This window comes from Heterocephalus glaber, unplaced genomic scaffold (assembly GCF_053883595.1).
Source record: "Heterocephalus glaber isolate CG9 unplaced genomic scaffold, H.glaber_assembly_v1.0 deba00000281, whole genome shotgun sequence".
In the NCBI taxonomy this organism is placed as follows: Eukaryota; Metazoa; Chordata; class Mammalia; order Rodentia; family Bathyergidae; genus Heterocephalus; species Heterocephalus glaber.
The window spans coordinates 31,370,321-31,384,069 of NW_028258139.1; the positions used below are offsets into that span (position 1 = coordinate 31,370,321).

The 13,749-nt window shown below is 44.4% G+C and overlaps 1 protein-coding gene across 1 annotated transcript in view; it reads left to right on the forward strand.

Annotated features, from left to right (window-relative positions):
* LOC147830266 (uncharacterized) overlaps positions 1-13,749 on the forward strand; it is a 33,460-nt gene that overhangs the window by 9,818 nt on the left and 9,893 nt on the right. The window contains exon 2 of the mRNA XM_087185266.1: positions 13,446-13,552. Within this exon, the coding sequence (XP_087041392.1) occupies positions 13,446-13,552 (107 nt within the window). The remainder of the gene's footprint in view (positions 1-13,445; positions 13,553-13,749) is intronic.

Genomic DNA, 13,749 nt, shown 5'->3' on the forward strand with positions numbered 1-13,749 from the left:
CCCTCTTACTGCCAAATCTGTATTAGTCAGCTCGGGCTGCCGTAATAAAGTGCATTGGACTGCGGGCTTACACAGCAGATACTTCTTATTTTCTGACAGCTCTGGAGGCTAGGAAGGCTAGATCAAGGTGCTGGCAAAGTAGGTTTCATTCTGAGGTGGCTATAATTTTGTGTGATTGGATGAAATCTTTGTGTGTACTTTGAGGGAGGAAGGCAGGGAGAGAGAGCCATCTATGGCCTCTTCTTATAAGGACATTAATCCCATCATGTAAGATCCATTCTCATGACTTCATCAAACCCTAATTACCTCCCAAATTCCCAATCTCCAAATAGCAGCACAATGGGGCACAGGATTTCAGCATTTGAATTTGGGGAACTCCTTTCTTCCCCTTGGCTGCTACCAGTAATAAGGACCATGGTTTGTGTTCCATATGTACTCTGTTTTATTTGCCAGCTTGTTCCAACCTTGGTAGGGAAAAATGAACACTGTTTATCCTGGGGCTGGGAGGAATCCCTTAGAGACCCTGACAGAGGACACATGCTGTTGTGAGCTTAGTGCCTGTGGCAGAATACCACTTCTGGATGTTTCCTAGAGTCTGGCTTCCATCCATGTCCTACCCCTTTCCCTCCGGTGTACCCTGTCCATGTAGGGATGAGAACTTGGGGGAGGAATGAGACAAAAATTGCATTCTTGAACAAATGCTTGGCTTTTTAGTTCTAAAAATATGGATCTTTATGGGAGCAGAACAGAACTTCAGTCATGAATGATACATTGTAGAGAGAACATATGGGAAAGATAAAGTCATTTGTCCCCAGGGATGGATGCTTTTGCCTTGGCACAAGAAGACAGAGCTCCTCAGATGGCTGTTCCTCAGGCGAATACAAGGGAGGTGGAACTATTCACCATCAAGTCTGTGAGATCAAAGCTCAGAGGGCCTGTGTGATAAGTGGCTGGGTAGCAAGACACCAGAGAAAGTGGCTGTCCAGTGTGGAAAACAGGAGAACGCCGTGCTGCTTCCCATTGTCTGTTCCACAGCACTGTTGTTGCATGTGAGGATGATCTTACCATCATCCATCAGGAGTGTAGGATATATTTCCCCTCTCTTGAACCTGGATAGGTTTGTGCAGTGCTTTGACAATAATATTTGGCAGAAATGAATCTATATCATTTCTGAGATTATGTTGCAAAAAACAATGTGGCTTCTACCATAATAATATAATTGTTTTATACCCTCATGTTTTGGGGTGGTTTGCTGTGAAGCAATAGTAACCAGTGTGCTATGATCCTGTGTCAAGAGTGGAACCCGTGTGTGTTACTGTATGTGGTAAAAGGTACTTCGATATGTAATTAAGTTAATGGTTTGGGGATGAGGAAATTATCCTGGAACATTGGGATGAGTTATTGTGAGACAAATCTCTATGAGAGGGAGGTAAAGGTGCAGAGTATTGGTCAACTTTCTGTCACTGGGACAAACACCTGATACCCCCAACTTAAAGAAAGAAGGTTTATTTGGGCTCATGGTTTCAGAGGGTTCAGTCTATGGTTGGTGGGCTCCAAGGCAGAAGCACATGGCAGAGGAAAGCTGCTCACCCCATGGCAGCCAGGAAACTGAAAGCAGAGGAATGGGCCAAGCACTAGATATAGATCCTAAGGTCATGCCCCCATCATCCACCCCGAAGTGTGCTTTACTAGTCTAAGTGTCCCTCAGGCTGAACAAGCTGACAATCAAGATTAACTGTCACAGTCAGAGTCAGAGAGAGAGAGAGGTGACAGTGGAAGCAAGAAGTTACAGTGGTGCTGCCACACCTGAGGGAGGCAGGCAACCTCTACTAGGAGGAAAGGTCAAGAAATCAGGTCCTCTGCTGGATTCCCACAGAAAAGCAGCCTGCCAATGCCTTGGTTTTCACTCCCAAGACCATTTCAGGTTGCTAACTCCAGCACTGTAAGTGATATTTCTGTGATGTTCAAGGCAGCAAGTGTATGGTGCTTGGTCACAGCAGTGACGAATGCAGGTGGCACAGATGTGCTGCTCCTGGGTGCGGAGTGGCCTCCTGACTCCTTATAAGCCAGTGAAGAGCAGCGATGATGTGACAGACCCTCAGGCGAGGGCAGGTGGCCCAGGGACACAGAGGGTCTTGACCCCTCCTTTCTGTAACCCTCGCACCTGCACTGATACCAGGCTCCATATAAGGTTCCCAGAATTTGGGCCATCTTCTCAGGGAAAGGAGCGAAGGGTAGGAACCGAGCTGTCTGAGACTCTTTCTCCACTTCGGCTGAATGGAGCACGGAATACAAATGGAGCTGCAGTGTAGACAGTAATGAGAATTCTGAGTCTGAAGGCAGTGAATGGATGTGTTCTTCCCAGGGTGGTGGCTGTGTCTTCATAGCAATCACATGGACATGCAGGTGCTGGAATGAGGGAGCTGTCTGTCTCTTCAAAATCAGTTGGAGATAAGAAAATACAAATATTAAATGTTGTTTAAAATGATAAGTTCTTTTGAAATAATTTGACTTATGAAAAGGTGCACACATAGTAGAACTGGGTGTCCTTCACCCAGTTTCCCCTGTGGATAGCAGCTCACACAGCTACGGTGTATCTTTAGAAGCAAGGAAGTTGGCATTGCTATAATATAAGTAGAGGCCTTATTTGGATTTCATCAGTTTTTATATATACTTTTGTTTTTGTGTTTTTACTTCTGTGAGATTTGAAAACATTTTTGGAATTTGTTCACCATTCCAATAATTGTGTCTTTTAAAGAATCTTGTATGAATTGAATCATACACTACATGACCTTTTATGATTGGCTCTTAAAAAATCTAGAATCCCTCTGTGGAGTTTTGTCCTCATTGTTGTACATATCAGTGGTTTATTCCTTTTTATTCTTAAGTCAAATTCTTTGATACGGATGCATTGCAGTTTTAACCACTTAAATGTTGAAGGACAGCTGGGTTACTTCCCTTTCCAGACTATTATGAATGAAGCTGTGATAAACATTTGCGTACATGGTTTTGTAGAACCTACAGCTTCGTTTATCTGGAATTAAAGCCCAGGAGGGTGGGTCAGATGGTACATGCATGTTCATCTTTATAAGAAAGTGTCAATCAATTTTCTAGCGTGGGGATGTACCACGTTCATTTTCCACCGGTGTTGTATGAATGATACAGCTTCTTTGCCTTCTGATTGGCCTTGGTGTATAAGTATTTTTTATTTTGGCCTTTCTGATAGGTGAGTAAGGACTCATTGTAGCTTTAATTTGCATTTCCCTAATGTTTAATGATTTTGAACATCTTTGATGTGCTTAATTGCTAGCTATGTCTCCCCTAAAGTGAAAAATCATATCTGCTGCTTGTTTTCTAATTGGATCATTTGTTTTTATACCATTGAGTTTTGAGAAATCTTTATATATTCCAAATACTAGTCCTTTGTTGGATAAGGAGTTTGCAAATATTTTCTCCCGCTCTGTAGTTTGTTTTTCCATACTCTTGGCATGGTCTTTCACAGAGCAAAGATTTTAATTTTGGTGCAGTGTAATTTTAATTTTTCCTCTTTATAAATCATACATTTGTTGTCAAATCTGTGAACTCATCGTCTAGCCCTCGAGCTGAGGATTTTCTTTCATGTTTTATTCTGACAGTGTTACAGCTTTTATGTTTTGCATTCGTCTGTGATCTACTTTGAGTTAATTTTTGTTTAAGGTGTGAGACTTAGGTTGAGTTTCTTATTTTATCTATGGATGTCCAGTTGTTCTAGACATCTGGTGAAAATGCAATCAACTTCACTGAATTGCTTTTTCACTTTTGTGAAAATCGACTGGAGGTACCAGAATAGGTCTACTTCTGGGTTCTGCTCTGACCCCTTGGCTTGTGCATCTGTACCTACGTGAGTACCTTACAATTTGGATATCATGTTGATATAATAAGTGTTGGAATTGGGCAGATGGATTTCTCCAAATTTATTCTTTTTTCAAAGTTATTTTAGTTAGTTTATTTCTTTTACTTTTCTGTATAAATATTAGAATACTATGGTCTCTGTCAAAGTCTTTTGCTGGGACTTTGGTAGAAACTACATTAAGCTTTTGTGTCAATTTGGAAAGAACCGAATCATTACTCTGTTAAATCTTCCAGCCCATGAACACATTGTCTCTCCATTTATTCCCTTATTTTTTATTTCTTTCATTAGCATTGTGTAGTTTCCAACATGCAAATCCTGTGCATGCTTAGTTATTTTATACCTATGTATTAATTTTGAGTGATGGCAAATGATACTATACTTTTAATTTTGCTTTCACGGATGTGTTGCCAGTATACAAAATATTGACTAATGTGTATGTTCATTTTGCAGCCTTCCTGAAGTCTCTTCTTGGCTTTTGGATTTTTCGGTAGATTACTTAGGATTTTCTATGTAGATGATTGTGTTGTCTGCAAATAAGAACAGAATGGTATTATTTCTTTCTCTCCACTCTGTATACCTTTTGTTTACTTTTCTTACCTTATCGTGCTGGCTAGAACTCCCAGCATTGTGCTGAATAAGAATGGTCAGAATGAGTATTCTTTTCTTGTTGTGAGCCTTAGGGAGGAAAGCCTTCCGTCTTTCACTAGTAGTCATACGATTTTTGAAGATTCGGCTGCTCTAGCTGAGAAAGTTCTCCTCCATTCCTATTTTCCTGAGATTATTTTTTAGAAAGCATGAATGGTGCTGTTTGTGTTGATTAATTAGATCAAAACGTTCTTCTTTACGCTGTTACTGTCGTGGATTGTTGATGAATAAATACTTATTTTTACATATTGATGAATTCTGTTTGCTAGCATTTTATTAAGGGTTTCTATACTATGTCTAATACTATATCCATATTTGTGAGGAGGATTGATCTGCAGTTTTCTTTCTGGTACAATCTTTGGGTTTTGTATGACAGTAATATTAATTTTATAGGGCCAGGGATTTAGCTCAGCGTTACCACGCCTGCCTCGCAAGCTTGAGGTCCTGAGTTCGATCCCCAGCACCAAAAGAAAAATTAACTTTATAAGCGAATTGGGAAATGTCACCTCCTTGTTTTCCGAGGAAACATTATACAGAATTATGTTAATTCCCCTTTAAATATTTGGTATATTCTCCAGTGACACCACCTGGACCTTGAGATTTGATTTTTCTTCCTTTTTAAAGTTTTAAATTATTAATCAAATTTCTCAAACATTATAAGGCTATTCAAATGATCTATTTCATGTCACAAGAGGTGTGCTAGCCAGATGTGGTGGTGTAGACCTATAATCCAAGCACTTGGGTGGCTGAGGCAGGAGGATTGCCAGGAGTTCAGGGCCAGCCTAGGCTACACAGCAAGACCCTGTCTCAAAAATGAATGAATGAAGGCCGGGGATTTAGCTCAGTGGTCCACCACCTGCCTCGCAAGCTAAGGACCCGAGTTCGATTTCCGGTACAAAAAAAAAAAAGAATGAATGAATGAATGAGGTGTGGTGACTTATTATTTTAGACAACTTGGTCCATTTAGTTTAAGTTACTGACTTTATGTGTACAGAGCAACTCATATAGAGTTGCTCATAGTGTTTCTTTATTATTCTTTTGGTGTTTGCAGTATCTAAAGTGATATCATATCTTTTATTCCATATATATTGTAATTCATGTCATCTTTTCTTCTTTGTCTTGTTAGAGGTCTTTCTTTCACTGATTTTTCTCTGTTAGCTTTCTGCTTTTATCAGTTTCTAGTTTGGCATTAATATTTAATTCCTTCTTGTTGCTTTAAGTCTATTTTGTTCCCTTTTCCTAGGTTTTTCAGACAGGAGCTTAGACTATTATTTGAGACTTTTCTTTCTTTCTTCTAATATACACATCTGATGCTGTAATTTTCTCTCAGTACTACTTGGGCTGTGTCCCACATGGTTTGATGTCTTACACTTTGACATTTATTGCCTTTGCAACTCTCTCTTTGGCCCGTGGAGTATCTAGAAGTGTGTTGTTTGGTTTTTCAAGGTTTTAGGATTTATTCTGTTATCACACTTGTCAACTTTCTAGTTTGATTCCACTGTGCTTAGAGAACACATGATGTATAATTTCCACTCTTTTCACTTTGTTGAAGTTGCTTTTGTGGCCCATTGTATGGCTTATCTTGGTGTATAGTCCATGGACACTGGAAAATGTGTATTCTGGTGTTATGGAGTGTTCTTAGATCCTGTCAATTGTTGGGTTGTATATCATTGGTGCTTTTGTCTAATTGATTTTTAAAAACAAATTAATTGTTGAAAGGGTGGTGTTAAAGTCTTCAAGTATAATTATGGATTTGTCTAGGTTACCTTTCCATCCTAGCAGCTTTTGCTTCAAAGATTTTGTAACTCTGTTGTTTGCTACCTACACAATTATCCTGTTTGGGGTTGAGTACTTTTTAAATTGGTAGATAAAATTACATGTTACTTATCTTCTACAACATAATGTTTTAAAGTATATATGCATTGTGGAATGTAACCATGTACTTAGCAAAAACTCACAGAATTGTCCTTTCCATAACGAGAACACTTAATCACACCTCTTTTTGCATTTTAAGAATATATTATCATTAACTAGAGTCACTATGCTTTGCAATAGATCTTTTGAACTTATTCCTCCTAACGAACTGGAATCATCAACCCCTTGGCCAGTATCTCCCCATTGTTTCTCCCCAGCCACACTCTCCTCTGATAACCAGCCTTCTACCTTTGACTGCTATGAGGTCGACTTCTTCAGATTCCACCTAGGAGGGAAATCACGTGATTTTTTTTTTTTCATGGTTTTTCCACATAACACAATGTCCTCCATGCTTGTCCATGTCGACACAAGTGGCAGGATTTAATTTTTGGTGACTAATATTATTTTGTTATGCGTAGGTTGATATCTTTAGGATCATTTTTTTCAGCTTAAAGAATTTTCTTTCACATTTCTTATAATACAAGTCTAGTAGTGATGAACTGCCTGAGCTTTTGTTTGTTTGGAAATCTTTATTGCTCCCTCATTTCTATAGGACAGTTATTTTTGGCTATTATTTATTTAAATAAGCTTTGTATTCCATTATCTTTCTCTACTCCCTCTGAAATGCTGGTGGCTTGTACATTTGTTCATTTGATGCTGTCATTTAAATCCCACAAGATTTTCTGAAGTTTTTTATTTTTCTCCTCTGATTATATGTTATCAAATAACCTGTTTTCGAGTTCACAAATTCTTCTGCTTGACCCACCCTGCTGTTTGTGCCTTCTATTGTAACTTTTGTTTTATTTATTGTATTTTTCAGCTTCAGGATTTATGTAATTAAAAAATTATTTCAATCTTTCTGCTAAATTTCTCAGATACATTTCTGAGTTGTTTCTTTGTATTTTCTTGCAGTTCACTGAGCTTCCGTTAAAAAGCTATTTTGAATTCTTTTTTTTTTTTTTTTGGTACCAGGGATTGAACTCGGGACCTTGTGCTTGCAAGGCAGGTGGCAGAACCACTGAGCTAAATCCCCAGTCCCGCTATTTTGAATTCTCTGTTGAGTAGTTCAGACATCTCTATCTCTTTTTTGTTTGTTTGTTTGTTTTTGGTACGGGGGATCGAACTCAGGACCTTGCACTTTCGAGGCAGGCGCGGTGCCACTGAGCTAAATCCCCGGGCCTCCATCTCTTTAGACTTGATCATTGACACTTTAATTTTTTGTTTTGTGATGTTATGTAACCCTGATTCTTTTCCATATGATGATACCTGTTCACTGAAGAAGTTTTTATTCCAGTCTGCACAGTCTGGATGTTTCCGGGAATCTCCTCCAGCAGTAAGTCTACTTAGATAGACCAGGGAGACCATCTTATGTCCCTAAGCCTGTGACTGCTGCCACCATTGTGCATCTAAGCCCAAGACCGCCATGGCCCCTGGGTTCAAATCCTGTGGCCACTGAGGCCAGCACAGCACTGAGGGGCACCTGAAGCCCATGGCTGTTGAGGGCTTCCTGCCACTGAGGCCTGTCCAGAACCCAGGGTCACTCACTGCGATTGGAAAGCAGTGGCCTGTGCCAAAGCTCGAGTTCATTTCTCAGGCTCTCACCTGGCATTGGTGTGGGTCTTCTGACCTGGTCCACAGGTATGGTGGTGTCAAGGGCCATGAGTCTGCTTCGTGCCCGGTGTGGCATTTGAGGCCAGTGCAGACCCTATGTGCACATCCCTTCTTCCTCACCCTGGGTGGATGGTAGCCTTCTGCGTGCTTGCTGCCTGGGTCTGGAGGGTGAGCCAAGCAGGTGGAGGAGGACCTCCCTTCATGTTCTGGTCAGTGTGTCTTCTCTCACTGTGACACCATGACCAGGGCCTGTGACCTCGCGCCTGGCTTTCTTAGCTCTTGTGAAGGTATTTTGCATGTGGATATCTGATCAAATTTATGTCTCTTTGGGAGATAATCACTAGAGAGCCTTATTTTCCCTTCTCAGAACTTTCTTATGTAGCATTCTGAATCTACAGTTTTGAGTCTCTTGACAAATTTGGGATATTTTTAGTCATTATTTCTTTGAGTAATCTTTAAGCCCTGTCCTCTTTTCTCTCTTTCTGGGACTCCAAATATACAAATGTTAGATCTTTTGTTATGGTCCCACAGGTCCCTGAGCCTCTGCTCAATATTATTATCTTTAATTCTATTTTCTTTCTCTTCAATGTGTTATATCCTTAAATTTATTCTTTCTTCTGCCTCTCCATTTTACTATTGAGATCATCCATTGAGGCTTTTACTTTGGTTATTGATTATTGTATTTTTCAGGTCTAAAATTTCCCTTTGCTTTTCTTTTATATTTTCTGTAGGTCTTTTTAAAAAGATGTTCTATTTCTTTGCTGAGGGCCTACATGTTCGTATTTGCTCTTTGGAGCGTTAATATGAGTGCTTTAAAATTTAAAATCTTTCTTAGGTAATCCTGTCATCTTGATATTGGCATCTATGGAATGTCCTCTGTTTTGTTCTCGGGGTTGAACCCCAGCACCTTTCCACTGGGCTACATCCATGCAGATCAATACTGTCCTGGGAGTTTTGTTTGTTTTTGTACGTCATACAATCCTTGATTGGAACATGGACATTTCCCTGCTATGTTATGAGACTCTGGCTCTTACAGAAACTTCTAGTTTTAGCTGGCTTTCCTGATACCACTCTAGTATGGGAGAAGAGAAGGCCTCTGCCTTGCTACTGCCAGCAGAAGGGCGTGGATCAGGTCTTGAATGTGGCTTCTGTTGGTACCTGAGGGGAGACAGTTCCTTCTGGGCAGGGATGTGCATCCCTGCTTTCACCTTCACAGGTGCCATGATGAGGATAGGGTCATTATGGAGGGGCTATGTTGAAAGTCTTGATTCTCTGCTAGGCCTCCTTACACCACTCTAGTGGGGAGTGGATAGATAACTCACTCCTGCTGGGAGAAAGTGGAGGTCTAGACTCTCAGCATCCACTGAGACCTGGGTTGACGAAAGTCCTCTTTCCTTCCTTTGCCCTTTCTGACTCCATCCTTATTACAGCTCTCATGGTAGAAGCCTCAGTTCTTCACTAAACATGGCATGGGTAGGGGCTGGAGCACAGATTTTTTTCTGTGGTTTTGCCTGCAGTAGAGCAGTTATTAGCTAAAGTTTTCTGTTCACCGGTCTACTCCTTACTTGGTCCTTTGGCTGGAGAGGGCAGGCTTTGGTTGAGGTTTTTTTTGGTGCTTTTTAATTCTGCTCCCGGTAATGTCTGCAGGTTCTTGGCTTCTTCAGCTCCAAGTCTAGGGTACATAAGGCACATGAAAACCCAGGGAAATCACTGTCCTGCAGTCCCTACTGGCCTACTTTCTTGTTTTCATTTTTGGGGTCCTTCTGTGTTTCCTTTACAGGTAATACCCAGGGTGGTTTGTTGTATTTAGTAGGCAGAAGCCTTCAATGCTGATCTGTTAAGGCCATTTCCCTAGGGTTATCACGAGCACTTTGAACTGTATGATGCCACCGTGCTACTGTATCATTGCCTTACAGAGGGTGCTCAGTTTCTCACACAAAGGCAGCTGGGAACTGTGGGAGTACCCTAGGTCTACCTTCGGTGCACTCTGGGTTTTTATAGGATCATGAGTCATTACTTTTTTAGAGAAATAAAGGAAACATTTCAATCAACACTGACACAGGACTTCCATGTTTGTTCTCCAAACTCGAACCCCACTTCTCCTGGGGAAGTTTGAAAGTTTGACTATGATACATATAAAGGAACACCATTATGGTTTAGATCCAGAATGTCCTGTCCCTCAATTCTCATGTGTGTGTGAGGTGAATGGGTCAGAGGGGTGCTGCACTCAGCAGTGGATTCATCCACTGATGAATGCAGCCGCTGAACTGCTGTTGTGAGGCGGCCCAGCTGGAGGCCGGGCAGTGCAGAGGGGCCTGGAAGAGGGTGTTCCTGTCCCTTGCTCTGTACTCTGCTCTCTGCTTCCTGGCTGCCATGATGAGAGCAGCAAGGCCCCTTTGCCACTCTGCTCCTGCCTGGCAGCCAGCTGACCATGGGCTGAAACCTGAGCCAAAATAAGCTTCTGCTTTAAGTTGTGGGTGTCGGATGTTTCGTCCCCTCAGCGAGGTGGAGGAAAGAGACTCAGAACAGCAGCGAAGAAGGAGTCAGAAGATTTCCTGCTTGCTCCCTCAGGCAGTCTGCCCCAGCCTTCTGGGCTCCCTGCCTCCACCTCGGAGGAGACGGGTGGACCAGGCCAGGGCCCACAGACTTCCACCATTCACACACCACCCGCTTGGTTTTTTTTCCATGGCAGGACTGCCTGCTTTTTATTTACTGATACTTTATTCCAAGCTGACTCACTTTAAAGAGGAAGCTCCGTGCTGCTGCAGGACGTGTGACTGTGGGCAGGACAGCGTGACGCTGCCCTGGCACTCCTGGCCAGTGTTGTGGGATTCTGAGTCTCAAGCCTGCCTGAGAGGTGTCACAGGCCTGAACATGCCCGTAGGCCCTCACCCGTGTCCTGCAGCAGCCCGGCGCTGGCGCCTCCAAACACGGGCACCACACGCCCCACGTCATCCGGTAGCAGTTCGCCTTTCCTGGGCTGCAGACAGGAAACCTGTTGTTGGTTCATCTGAAAATTTCCAGCCACACCCTCCCTCCCTCCTTCCAGGGCTGACACTTAATTTAAAAAAAACCTCCTTTACTCCCAAACATTTTGGAGCAAATTCCTAGCATCCTCATGTTGCCTCTAAAGCCCCTGCTGCTCTTGTTCCCCATGACAAAGGTGCTGCTTGGACACAGTTGCTCTTGCAGTGGAGGCCAATAAACTTCATCTCCTTGGGAGCACTGTGAGGAGGAGTTCCTGGCCTGTGACAGCCCTGGAGCCCTGGTGGTAATAAGCTTCGCAGGCTGGGTCTCTCCTCCCTGCTGGGGACACGGGGTAGGGCTTTCCACTGATGCTGCAGGGGTCCCTGCAGGCCCAGAGCAGGTCAGCCGTCCCAGCTGGGGCCGAGGCAGGACTCTTGTTTCTCTCTCCAGCTTACCCAATACCTGCCCCAACTGCTTCATTCCGTGGTGTGGAAAGGCCCTCACTTTGGGGGTGGGGGGGAAGCACCACTGCCTTTCTGTCTCAGAAAGCACTTGTTGGCTAGTAAATCGCACAGTTGTCCTCACTGAGCTCCACATTCTCCTGGGCAGAGAGTCGTATTAGATCTCTGCTGTGGTTATATCTGGATGCCTCCCAAGCCACAAGTGCTCATGGGTGGGGCTTTTGGGAGGTGACTGGGCCGGGGGCAAGATACTTACCAGTGGAGTAGTCCACTGATGGGTTTGTAGCTGAATGTGCTGTCGGGAGAGGAAGCCAGTGGTCACTGGGGCAGGGCCTGGAGGCCATCTCCTTCCCTCCCCCTTTGACCTCTGTCTGCTCCTCACTACCCTGCCATGGACTGTTTCTCCTCTGCTATGCCCTGCCTTGGAGCCGCCGACTGTGGACGGAAACCTCTACAAACTGTGAGCCAAATAAACCTCTCCTCCTTCCAGTCGTGGGTGTTGGGTATTGTGTCCCACCAGCGACAGGAAAGTGACTAAGGCAGTCTCCGAGGCCAGAATAGTACTGGCACACAGTATATGACCAGTGATGGTGACTCAAGGAGCTGCTTCCGGGACATTCCTGATGACCCTCGGTGGAGTTGCTGTGGCTTCCCCGCTAGGGGCAGGGCTGTAGAGGAAGGCAGCCTGACTCCATGACTTGGCTGGGGTCCTGTGGTGGGAACTTCAACTCTGATGCTTGGTTTCCTAAAGGAAAGACAGGACTAGTAACACAGGCTGGCTTCCTTCAACTCCTGGAGTTCTGGAGGGGATCAGATGGCTGGCACGTGACAGTAGGTGATTAAGCGTGGTTACTGTTGCTGCTGACATCACATCTGGCTGTTCCTGGTGCAGATAGTCGTGTCCATGCTGCTCGGTTGGGTTTTAAGTGGAAAAGGTGACCTGGGGAACTGGACTGGCCCGGGGCCCTGAGTCCAGACTGGTGGTTCCCAGGCCAGTGCCCACAGGGTCTGGGGGTCTGGGTGCTTGGAGGGTTTGTAAGCAACCCTGATTTGTCCTTGATGAGCTGCAGTGTGTGTGTGTGTGTGTGTGTGTGTGTGTGAGTGTGAGTGTGTGTTGCCGGGGTACTGGCTGTGCATGCCGATGAGCAAGGACTGAAAGCCACACCAAGAAAACGGCGATGTGCTCTTGTATAATAAATGCCATCTGGTAGACAAAACATTTGGATACCTGCGGTGCAAATGCTGCTGCTAAATGACCTTCAGTCTTCACAGCCCCCGAGGACCAGCACGGACAGGTGGTGGAGCAGAGTGGGCAAGTTCAGGGGCTTGAGACCCATGATGGCAAACCTTTCAGAGAACACTTTAGAGACCGAACTGCAACCTAAACCCACATATTTATCACAGAGCATCAACACTGCAATTAAACCCGAATTCTGAGGTTTTAGTTTAGAAAAAGCAGCTCATATATTAACATCTTTTGTTTTAACGGAAAAATAAATAGCACACGTGGCATAGGCTCGCCAGTGCTGCTGTAGCCTGGATGTGGAAGGGCCCCTTGTTCTCCTGCTGTGGGCAGCTGTTTTCCCTCGGTGCCTCCCTGTGCTCGGTGTGAATCAGAGGTAATAGTGCTCACCGTATGCAATGCCGGCTGGAAGGTGTCAGGGCAGCAGCTCCCGCAGTGAGCCTAAAGCTGCACCTCCAGGCCTGAGGCCCCCAGACGTGCTGCTTGCCATGTTGCATACCCCAGTCGCTCTCGCTTCTCACAGGTGTTATTTTCAGTTCACTTTCTGGCTCTTCTCTCTGCCCCTCTCGTGTTCTGCTGACCTTTGCTGCTTGTGGGGCACAGACATGGACCTAGCACTTGCCTGGGCCTGCCGTGATGGCTAGAGGGAAGATGATCTCAGCTCGGGAAGCTCCTAATGACTGCTGACTTCTATTTATACATCCATTGCCAGCTTGGCTTGCTCGGAGAACACCCGCATTCCACGTCTGCCGCTCCATCCGCTGGACAGCCAGCCAGCTCTGAAGACACCCTCTGTTGTTACCGTGAATAAAACAGAATGTGAGTGCTGCTGCCGCATCACAGACACCTTGCACCTCACAGAGAGTGGTTGTCACGACCAAGCCCAGTGTGGGGAGCACAGGAAGGTCCAGCACCTGTGCAGCCCTCCCTGGATGGTCCAGCGCCTGTGCACCCTCCCTAGTCTCAGAAAGCTTTCCATAAAATCCCTGCCCTCGCTGCCCATCTCCCTTTTGTGG